The 11,594-nt window shown below is 44.0% G+C and overlaps 1 protein-coding gene across 1 annotated transcript in view; it reads left to right on the top strand.

Annotated features, from left to right (window-relative positions):
• Positions 1-9,913, top strand: part of LOC146588686 (extracellular tyrosine-protein kinase PKDCC-like) — an 18,401-nt gene extending 8,488 nt beyond the window's left edge. The window contains exons 5-10 of the mRNA XM_085317629.1: positions 306-428; positions 2,521-2,792; positions 3,962-4,041; positions 4,145-4,249; positions 5,837-6,013; positions 7,466-9,913. Of these exons, the coding sequence (XP_085173755.1) occupies positions 306-428; positions 2,521-2,792; positions 3,962-4,041; positions 4,145-4,249; positions 5,837-6,013; positions 7,466-7,569 (861 nt within the window). The 3' untranslated portion in view covers positions 7,570-9,913. The remainder of the gene's footprint in view (positions 1-305; positions 429-2,520; positions 2,793-3,961; positions 4,042-4,144; positions 4,250-5,836; positions 6,014-7,465) is intronic.
• Positions 9,914-11,594: the final 1,681 nt, after the last annotated feature.

Raw genomic sequence — 11,594 nt, 5'->3', positions numbered from 1 at the left:
GATGCGCCTCGTTCATAGGGAAATTCCCCCCGGCCGCGTCCTGCATCGCTCGCCGCCGCAGCCGTCCGGGGCCCCGACGCGGGAGCGCGGCGGGTCCCGGCCCGGCCCCGGCGCTCCGGCTTTGGCTTGCCTGGAGCACAGCGCGCGCGGTGGTGCCCGTGGCTCTAATTGACTCCCGAGGGCTGAGTCGATCTGTCGGTATTTATTCAGCCTCCCCCAGTCCGCCTTGCTGCCTGGAAAGCCGTCCCGCGCTTCCTTGCATCCTGGCTGGCACTGCTCTGAGACTGCTGCTTCTCTCTCCGCAGCTGCATGGTCAATGCTATGATAACAGCGGAGATCCTGAAGTAAGGGTCACAGCTATGCTGGAGCTGGGATCCCCCCTGGAGATGATTCAGCTTCTGCAGACCCCCTGGGAGGAGAGATTTAAAGTAAGAAAACAAAACAAAGGGAGTTTTCTCAGTAGCTTTTAGACCTCGAACTGAGTAGATGTGAAGAGCCCATGATGACTGCTGGGGCAAAAGGGATTGTCATGCTGACACTCTTGTTTGCTCCTGCAAATTGCCTTTAAATCACTTTATTTTTGGTCCTTTTAAAATGCATTAAAAATAGCCATAGTCCAGAGTTTCACAGATAGATTTCTTTCCTCTAACGTGGCTTAAAAGAGGAATTTTGCTGGGAAGAAATGGCAGCAAAATCTTGCTCAGGGTTGTGCTGGTGTGAACACGCGGTATTATACTACAGTTTTAGTTGATTGTCTCCTCCACAGAGGGACTAATGGCTTTCATGGCCAGACGCATCAGCAGACAGGGACTGACTCAAGAAAGCCACCTAACCTTGCTATGTGTCTGCTGTTGGCTGCCTGTGTATTACCTATTTCTAGGCAGCAAGCTGAGCAGCCTGTCTTGCTGTGTGTGTGATGTTTCTGATCTTAGCCCTTTAGGTACTACTCTTAATACAAACACTGCTAAATTGCTTTCTTCATGCTGTAGGTGATAGGATCAYATCCCTGTTCCTGGTATCTGTCTTGTCTCCTAAACATTACACATAGAGACTTTTAAGCTCACCATGAGCATAAAGGACTTAAGACATGGCAGGTGCTTTGGTTATGGCATGTATTACAATTTTGCCTCAAGGTCTCGGTTGGGGGCTGATGCTACTTGTTTGCTTCCTGGGAGGAAGGACAGCATCAAGTAGAAGTGTGGGTACTTTAAYGTCAATACAAAATGTTTTGGGTAAAATAAAATCACAGCAAAATTCCCAAAATAAAATTCCTTGCCATGCTGAATGTTGAAAATGAACCTTGCTGTCCAAGCCAGAGCAAGAGTGTGGCAGCTGGACTCACTGAGCTGCGGAAAGTGAAGCTGGGTTCACTTCGACTTGATTGCTTCACTAGTGAGGTTAAAATAGTGTCAAAGCTTCCAGAATMATTTCTCCTGACCTGTGGAGTTCCACTCTTGCTAGCAAGCTATTTTATACTGGCTTCTGCATAGGTTTCTGTGCACTTCGTCTTCTCAAAAACGTAGACATCTACAGAGCTGAGAAACCAATATTACTGGATTTGATGGTGGCATTAAAATTTTAATAATCTTTCAATAGCTCRAGGCACTAACACAGAAAGTAGACTGACCCTGTCTAGCCCTGTTTCCTGATTAGGGCATCTAAATGGATGGGATTTTCCCTGTAATGAGCTGCATCAGATACCAGGGATTCTGTGAGWGGTTTCAAGTGAGCAAACGCTTGTGCCTGCATAGATCGCTATCTGAGGCAGAGAGACATAGTGCAGATCTGACTGTGGCACACCTGGCTGAGGATGCAGTTAATCTGACCCTAGGACTCCCAATAGTGAATGAAAAATGCTATAGCTGCTTAAAGTGCTGGGTCAGTGTAAATGCACTCTTTTAGCTGCAGTTTGTTCAAAAGTTGCCTACAAAGCTTTATGCTGGATCAGATATTCTCTGACCTTTCCCTGCTGCCAGAAAGTTGACACAAAAGCAGAAAGCTGGCATAAAATACATTGCATACTTTGGCTAGTTTTTCAGAAATATGATTTTGTGCCCAAATTTGTACAGCTGAGTGATGCAGCAGCATATGAATCTGGTATTAATGACCATGGAGACTCAGTCTATATGGAGCAGCATGGGGGAAGGGAGGGGAAGGTATTAATTCTATGCCAGAATAGAGGGGGAAAAATTCTTCTGATTTCAGCTAGCAAATCAGTACAGATCCTGAAACACGAAGRCTGCTATAGTTTTTCTCATAGCTTTCTCCTCTAGTTACTATAACCACACATCTCTTTTTTGTACATACATGTTTTTAAAAAAATGTTGCTAAACTACTTACCACAGTCAAATCCTGTGGCAATGTTGATAATAAATTTTGTAGCATACATATAATTACCTTTTAAGTACTATATGCTTTTTTGCCTTTAATTTCATTGAATGCCCTCTCCTTTGTTCTATTTCCAATTTAATAGCTGTTTTTCATCTGTTTTTCCATGCATATTCATCTTCTCTTTCTCAGATTTGCCTGAGTCTTGTGAAACTGCTGTTTTACTTGGCACATTCCCCCCTGGGTTCAATAGTCCTCTTGGATTTCCAGCCAAGGCAGTTTGTTATGGTGGATGGAAATCTAAAAGTGACAGACCTGGATGACGCCAGCACCGAGGAGCTGTCCTGCAAGGAAGATAATGACTGCACACTGGACTTCCCTACGAGAAGCTTTCCTCTCAAATGCTCTACAGCTGGGAAATGTGAAGGGWTGAATGAAAAGAAGAATCTTTTCAATGCATATCGGTATGTCCAATTAGCTAGGGAAGAAAATCTGGCTTGTTTGAACTCACAGAATGCCGGTAGCATGTAGTATCTCGCATTTCTTCCATGCAGTGTTTCCCCCTCACCTCTGTCAGAGGGTAGTTAAGGATTGCTTTGAAGCAAGTTTATTTTCCCTGTAAGGCAGGAAAATAGTTTGGTTGTTGTGTAGGGAGAATGTAGGCATCCTGCTTCTACTGCTCCCTTTCCATAATGCCCTCTAGAAATTTGCTTCAGAGGTTGCACGTGTGGATTTGCCTTTTGCCAAACAAGACCTACTAAAAGCCCTGTCATTTCAAAGCCACCGGCTATGTTTGCTGGGAGCGGTGGCAGTGCAGGCTGCCTGCTGAAGCRCATCGGCTCTGACCCGCTGGTGCTGGGAACGGGCTAGCTACCCTTACCGTTGAACTCTGCCTCTCTGCCAAAACTGTGGGCAGCTACGGAACAGTAATGAAACACCCAAATGATGGGCGAGAGGCTGAGGCTGCTGCATCACTTCACATAGGCCCCCAGCTAATCTTTAAAGTGTGATGACTTCCATTCACCATTGATGTTTGGCAGATCGGGTGAAAGTGGAAGTCTTGGCAGCTGGATATTTATACAGCTTTAGTGACTTGTTATGGGAGCCCTTGTTGGCAGGACTTGCTGTTAAAGGGTGAATCCCTGCATAGACTGTTACAGCCTTGCGATGATGTATTTATCTCTTGTAAACAGGAGTTTTCTGGAGGGTTCAGAAAATAAATAAGAGAGTATTCCACCTTTCCATGGGTAATCGGGTTGTGAACCCTTTTCAGGGCAAGAAGAAGGTCTTGCATGAGTCTTCTTTTGTATAGGTCTTTTTTATTGATGGCAAGTCCATTGGTTAGTGCACAAAAGCTGGGTCCAAGGAGTACAAATGAGGGAAAGCTCCATTGCTCGAGGCTTTGAAAGCTGAAGTGTGGTGCTTGGCTGCACTCTGTGCTGTAAAGACTAAGCTTCCACATTAGCCCACAGAATGGTCTGTGAGATGCCAATGAAGTGTTCAAATGTAATTTAAGAACCAAGGTAGACTTGCTAGTCACATGGGGCTAATCAAGCCGGAGGAAAATGTAGACAACTTAATCACTAAGGAATTTGAGCAACTATATTCTAATCAGCCTGTGGGATTTTTGCAGGTATTTTTTCACCTATCTTCTGCCACACTCTGCACCTCCACCTTTACAGCCCTTTTTGAGTGATATTCTGAATGCAACAGGTACGGGCTAATAYTCATAAACGAAGGCTTTTTTATTAGAAGATTGTAGATGGTATTTTTCTGGAATTACTCATCTCCTGTCATTTTTTTTCTTTAAATGTAGGTGATTTACGATATGGAATAAATGAAACCCTGGAAGCTTTTGAAAAGGTTTTACATCTGTACAAGTCTGGGCTCTATCTACAGAAAAGACCTCTTCTTTTAAAAGGTACAATATTTCAGATGCTTTAAGTAATACTAATAATTCCCAAGGGAGCAAGAAACTTTCTAATTGGCCAAATTCTGATTTCTCTTACATTCAGACAATCTGTAGTTACAAGAAATAGAATTCAACATCAAAGTATCTTTCTTTCCTCCCTCATTTAAGCAGTCTGTTGTTGTTTCTTTATGGGAGTTATGCATGATTACATTGTCTTGCAAAGTAAATGCCATGCAGACAGTCTGGCATACATATGAACATATGTTTGCACTACTTCTAAATATCGTTTTCGGAACGGGCATCAGCCTGTATTTTAAGTGAATTGATGTATTTGCTATAGCTTAAGCAAGTAGACCAGAGAAGTAAACTTGAGTCTCTCGTTTTCTTCTCTCTTCAGTGTCGTCTTATTCTCTTGACAAATAGAGCAATTTTTCAGGTTGATACACAGTCTTCCCCTGTTTCACTTGATGGCTTCTGGCTGRTCAGCACAGTTTATTATAGGAGCACAAGGTGTGTGGGGGTCACGCACTGACTCAGCTGAGTGTGGCTAGAGCCTTGCTGCCCYATTATGTATCTTTTTTTTCTGAAGACCATTCCTCTGTTTGATGTATGGGTAGATAAAGGAGCCTTTATCAGTCATGTTCTTGTGTATAAATGGGACCTATTCCATGGTAGAGATGTGGCTGATCATCCTTTCCAACTGGAAAGGCTCGGAAAGTCCAGCAGTTACTATGGCTTACATTTTCCTGAGTGTTTCCTTGAGGTGGTGGAGGAGTGATGGCAGCTTGAAGAAGGAAATCACTTTGTGCTCAGAGCAGCTGGAATTGGCACGTTTATGAACAAAAATACCAGGGCATTTGTGCTGAAGGATCAGCAGTTTTGACAGGAATTGCCAGTGTTTTCCTATGATACCTACCTGTTGACTTAGCAGTTGGCCCAATAGCAGCATGCTAACGTGATCACCATCCCAGAGGTGTGGGAGGGTGGGGAGAGACTCTTAGTGAGCAATAACCTTCCCATTGCCTGCTCAGGCTTGTCAAGTCTTTTGTGTTCTGCTGGAACAAGATTTAGCCTCCCTTTCCTCTACTGTGGCTCTTAAATCTCCTGTACCTGTGGGTGGCACCACAGTGTGTGGGTCACCGTGTGCCCCGTACTGCTACATGGCAGATCTGCAGTTCCCCAGGGAGCTGGTGCTGCTGTCGGGGCTGAGGGCACCGCTGTGACGTTGGCTCCTTTGGATCCCTGCTAGAACAGGCCACTCCTCATTGCAGCCTACAGATGTAGCCTCTGCCCTCTCATGCGCCCCCGTAGTCTCTCCCCTGCCCCTTCATCCCATGTTGATTCTCTGCAGGAGAGAGCAGGCAGGTCTCTCAAGTTTCCATCTGTTGAGGAATTGCTGCCCAGTGCTTGATAGGAGAAGTAAGGACTTGGGAGCTTTCTACTTTTGGAGCTTCGCTCACTCCATTTAAGCAGATCAGTTCAACCTATTGCTATTTCAGTGAAGAATTTCACTGGAGTGCAAAGTGTAACGTTTATGTTGTAACTAGTCATTGGAAGTGCACTTAGTTTCTCTAAATATCGTCTTTGTGTTCCCAGAATACATCTCCCTGAAGGGCTTCCGAACTGTGGAAGTWGAAGACTATAAATGCTGGCCCTCCTACAGCCACCTGGGATGCCTGCTGTCTGTCCATGGTGCCGAGGAAGCTGCTGCAATTTGCAACTCCCAGTCCCAATGTCAGAGTTTTATTGTCACTCAGCAGAGGACATGGACAGGTGAGCTTGGGCCAGGACTGAAGGTCCTGTAGCAGGAGCGTGAAGCCAGTGACCACACGGTCCCCCAGCTTCATCATTCGTAAGTGGGGATAACACTGCTGCCCTCCTTCATAGTGCCTTGAGTCTACAGGTCGTATAAGAGATGACTTTCTTGTTCTCAAGGCAGGTGGCTGCCATGGTGGCCATCCAGGGGTCAAGAGTATTTGCAAGGAGAGAGGTGCTGACGTAAGAGAAAAAATGCACTCTCCTTCTGCGGATTTCTGCTGCCTTTCCAGAACGTACGATATTTTTCTGAATTTTTCTCTCAAATTTTTACACAGCACTGCTATGTCTTGTTAAACGGTTACTTATTTCACATGGAGATGGCTTCATTTTGGTGTAGGTTAAACAATTCCTGTGGTATATATAGTTTTCAAAAAGCTGTGGGGTTTTGTGAGATGAGAGCAGCTGTGTAAAAGTAGGTGGTTATTATTGTTGTAACTGGAAGAATTACAAGAACTTGTAAGCTGTTATCCTCTTTATCAAAGCTAAAGCCCCAAACCAATGGATTTCACAAATGTCCCTGTAATTAGCTCTGATTATAGCCTTTTATAGCTAGCRTGTTTTCGGAATTATATTATGAATTACCTCATTTAGCTGACACTTCAATTGTGGGCTAAATTGTTACTCATAAAGTAAAACATTAAATGAGGTAAATGAGTGTTTTCAGTGACAGCGCTGAAGAGTCGTGCCTTGTCAGCTCACATGACGAATTCTGTTAAAACAACAAAAATACARTCTTTCATGAGTTTGTGTGGAACTGGCATGTGTTTAACTATTGACATAACAGTGCTTGCTTTGATACAACCTAAATCTCTTAGAGCCAGTTTCGTACTAGCGATGGATGGTGTGAGTTCTGCTTGATGTGTCACATTCGGTCTCCTAACAGGGTGCATGCTAGATGCCGTGTTTAGTGCATTACTGGAAGGAACTGCACTTAAAACTGYGCAAAATGGTGCGTAGAAGGGCTCATCCTTTCTGCAGTGCCACGCTGTGCTTGCCATCCAGCGCTGCGCCTGCAGTCTGTTATGTTTCTCTTGCTGCAGTTTTTCTTCCTCTCATTTTTACRGTAAATCTTTGCAACTGAAGATAACGAAAGTGTGTGGCAGGCCTCTGAAATACTGACTGCTCAACTTTTCTGTTTGGATTAATGAGAGCTGTGGGAACATGCCAGTCCCTCTTAGTGCAACTGTGTAAAGCAAAGCAAGATGTAAAAGCCTCTTGGGCCTGATTTTGCATTCCTTGTACACGCTTACTGAGCGCAGTCAGTGTCTGGAGTACACTGACAGTGTAAAACACACGTACAGCAGGGCAGAATGACCCTCCTTGGAGGAAGTACTATATTCCTGTGTCTTTTGGAAGAAATAGCATGAGGTCTCCTCTATTAAACTTGCATTTTTATTTCCTTTCCAGGACGCCCGCTTGCCTCATTTCAGAGCAGTCCAACTGATTTAGTACCGGATGTTAATGCTGTAGTCTATATTAAACGATCAACTTCCTCAGAGGAAAGACTTTAAAGACATGAGATCACATAAAAAAATCCTGGGAGGAACAAACCATTGGGGAGAATTTCAGCTACTGAAAAGAATGACATCTTTTATTATGCCTTAGGATGTGATCTTGCCAGCTCAGATTGAGTCAAATGCTGCTGTCTCCTTGATCAAAGCTCAGATTTCTCATTGCGGAATGGTCCCTTCTCCACAACCCTGCTGGCTTGTTTATCTGTTCCTGCAGTCCGTTGTTCCTCATAAAGGCGCCAAATTTTAGTCCAATGTTACTAGAATGTGCAGTACCTAGCCTTGCTGTTTCAGCAACCAGCTTGACAGCCAAGAAATAGAAGTAATTGCAAGTGACCTGGCTGGAGTAGGCCTAATTAATTCAGCAGTCTCTGAAAGCCTAATGAATAATGCACTTTGGAGAATGCAGTGGCTCCTCCTGCAGAAACCAACAAGGATTTCATGACATTGCAACTGTAAAGGTCTAGATTTCAGTGGTAGGGCCGAGATTGCATGGTTGATATCCATAACCAGAGGATGATGATGGGAGAGGTCTTCAAAGGAGGGTTTTGGTTCAGTTCCTTCCAGGGCAGGAAAGGAAGGTGTGTACAGATCAACTCTGGAGCCATATATCAGAACATTTGTGTGCAGGATTTGGGTTTTATCCTATGTGGTTTGTAATGCCAGCTCCCACATATCAACCTTGAAGGTTTTTCTCTRTTACTTTCCATGAAAGAGTGAGACATTCAAATTATTTATGTATAAAGTGTTACTCTGTATGGTAAAGAATGACTATGTTTTTTCTAGGCATGGTATGAAAAGCTTTTTTGGTTGTTTTTTAATCGTCTATGTCTTTATTGCAACCAAATGAAAAAATGCAAGTGTTCTTCACTTCTGCTCACCTAGCAGCATTACCTACTGCTGAGGATGACCTCAGGGTATGCTTGGCAGTGCCTGAATGTGCCCAAGTCCCTTGGGCTCTTAGATCCTGGAGAATACTATCTGGCTGTGCTTGCAGGCTCACAGGTGTAGAAGAGAAAGTSTGGTCTGAAGAGTCTCTTGGATCTGCCCTTCGCTCACTGTAGATAGATGTAGCCTCTGAAAAATAGGTGGGTGTTACTGTATTTTCAGGCTGTGAGAGATGGCAACATAATGTGCCACTGCTAAGAGTGTCTGGAAACACTGGTTGTAGAGTTTTTTGCTATCTTTTTTGTAACATGTTTAGAAAAGCCCTACTCAATGCCAGCCTCACTCCTCTGCAAGGGAAGGTCCCTAGCAAAGCCCTGCTGAGGAGATCAATGCTGCAGCCTGTGTGTATGCAGTTCTGGTTTCCTCTGAGCTTGCACCTCTATGCAGAAATGACTGCTCTTGGGACATTGCCATTGACTCGCTGGAGCCTCATGTGTGGGTATTTACAGGTCTCTGTAGCAGCCTGGGTACCCCCAGACTGRTGCCTGAGCTCTTGCCCTGGGTTGTGCTCTGCTTTTTGCAGTCTGTCCTGCGTTTCCTAATGCAGGTGCTCACCTTTCAGCTCGTTAGGGCTCTGTTAACCCACAGCAATGCCATTGCAGGGGGGCTTTCTCATGCAGTATAAACCCTGCTGCTCGCACTGAGGCTAAGCTACCCTGAGAGGGATATCAATTAATGAGGACTCCTCATTAGCACAACAAGAAGGCTCTTCTTACCGTGATGGCCGCTTTGCTGCAGGCTTTGTGAAGGCAATGCTGTGCGAATGGGCAGCCATAGACAGTTCTCCCTCACCCTGGGTCCTGTGGAGGTCGAAAGAAAGGCCTGGCCAGGGGTCCTCTGTTGTTTTGCACTGAGCCCACTGAGCAAGGCTTCAGCCATCTGCTAGGTGGAGCTTCACGTCCGCAAGCTGTAACCACAGTTTATTCCACATCTCTCAACCTCACAAGACACAAATCAGAACTATATCCCCCAATGGAAGGGCGAGCCTGGGGTCGCTTCAGAGAGGAAGAGATAGACTGTGAAAACTCAAAGGTTAAAGTGATTATGATTTGTGTTAGATTTTCCCATCCAAAAAATCTCTGCTGGTAAGAAGGGAAGGCCAAGGCTCTGCRAACACTGTATTTTAGTCATGACACTCCTTTCATCTTGAAGATTTTCCCGTAAAACTTTCATCGTATTATTTATTTTCTGCAAATCAGAGTCAGGTCCAGCTCGTCAGCAGATAGGGCAGGGTACAGCGCTGTTGTTTGTATAAAATCAGGTTCCAGCCTCAGACCTAGAGTTGTTGGATTCTGTGAACAGAGATCATATCATCCTGTCTTGGAAAGTTTTGAGCACACAGTGCTTAACCAATAATAAAAAATATTAATAAAAAGAGAACTTAAGCTTCAAAGAATCCCAGTTGCTTGATCTGCTTTCACCACACCAGATGGCTTTTGTAGGAAATTTAGTCCACTCTCTGCAAATGTAAGATACCTTCTCAGAGCCCTGATCCCATCAGTGCATTCATCAGGTTGTTTAATGACACACACCACTGTCCCACTGGGTATCTGTTACTCTGAGTTGGAGCTGCCATGTGTCTACATCCAGCTACCTTCCATGCCTCCAGCAGTGTAATGCCTCTGTGTGCTGCTAAGATTTGTCCTTTGTTCATTCTCTTGGTGCAAATTCTGACATTTGCACCAGTGAAATGAGGAATAGCAAAGACAATTGTTCACAGCCACTGGTTGGGGCACAGGTATATGTTTATGTCCAATTCTGTTCATGGGCTAGAGACTTAGAAGACACTACAAATGTGTTGTTAAAAGTGTATGCACCCATCCTCCCTGCGGCCAGATTCAGTATGATTTGAGATGACATCCTAGTCAACCACTAGTCAAGTGGTCAATGCTGGATTTCTAGGGAGAGAAAACATTTTATTGCCCCTCTGCATCTAGAGCAATAGTTTGAGGAAACAGCCGCCAGAAAAGGTAGTCTCCACCTTGCTTTCTCCTAGCCTCTTGTTGCTGCCCTCTGCTAAGAAACTTTTTCCAAAGGCACTTCTGGTTTAAATGCACGTGAAAGTAATTCTGTGCAAGCCTGCAGTGACTGGTGATGACCCTCAAGCCTCATGCAGCCCATGAGCTCTCAGGTCAGCTTCTGGGCCAACTGTGCGTGGAGCACCCGGGCTGCTGAACACGCTGGAGGTGAGTCTAGAGGAGGAAGCGTATTCTGTACAGCCCTTGTGCACCATGTGACTTCTTTATAGCATACTGTCTTTATGTCCCATCTCATCCAGTTAGTCTTTATTCATTCCATCCCTTTATTAAATCATAACTGTTTCAAGCAGCTTTGCACTTCCAACTCCAGTGAAAATTTCAGTGCATGCCTAAAAACTGTATTTCAGTCACTATGGTACATGCAACACAGAGATATAAACGTTTATTGCTTTTAAAACTCACAATTGCTGGAGTTAATTTGTCCCTGCTATCACTGATCAGTATTTCAGCCACCATTGTGGAAGATGGAACAGAGTAAAGTACTTGGAAGGAAATAGCAGGGGATCAATTGCAATGGAAACCATGTGTGCTGGAGGAATAATATTTACCTAAATGTGTCTATCACAACTTCCCAAAGGATACAGCTATTAGGAGAAAATGGATATGAAAATATTGCCTTCACAGATAAAAGTTAGAAGTATCATTTTTAAAACACAAACTTTAATATTCTTAATTAATTCCATATTGCAATAACAGAGATAAAGCCACATCCGTAAAGGATAATACCATGTACTCCAAAGATATAAACCACAGTTTAATAAATAGCAACAGATGCAGAATGACTCATTTTAAGTATGTTTGCATGTGCATTTACATGACTGGTGAATCCATCCTTGGCTGAGGAATGGCATGAAGCGGCAGAACTGATTAAAGAAAAGGCAGCTCATGGTGCATCAGTGAAGGTTCACATAACAGTAAAAATAATACCTGTATTTTTGCATTACATGTTTTGCAAACTTCAATGACATTTTCAACAACATTCAAATAGATGAACTTTCAGGTTTGTCTGGAGCATTTGTGAAAAYCGGGAGTTTGTTA

Source organism: Rhea americana, unplaced genomic scaffold (genome assembly GCF_003343005.1).
Source record: "Rhea americana isolate MKP2758 unplaced genomic scaffold, rheAme1 scaffold_5, whole genome shotgun sequence".
Taxonomy (NCBI): Eukaryota; Metazoa; Chordata; class Aves; order Rheiformes; family Rheidae; genus Rhea; species Rhea americana.
The sequence above is the reverse complement of the archived record's forward strand: the minus strand, read 5'-3'. Positions and strand labels throughout refer to the sequence as shown.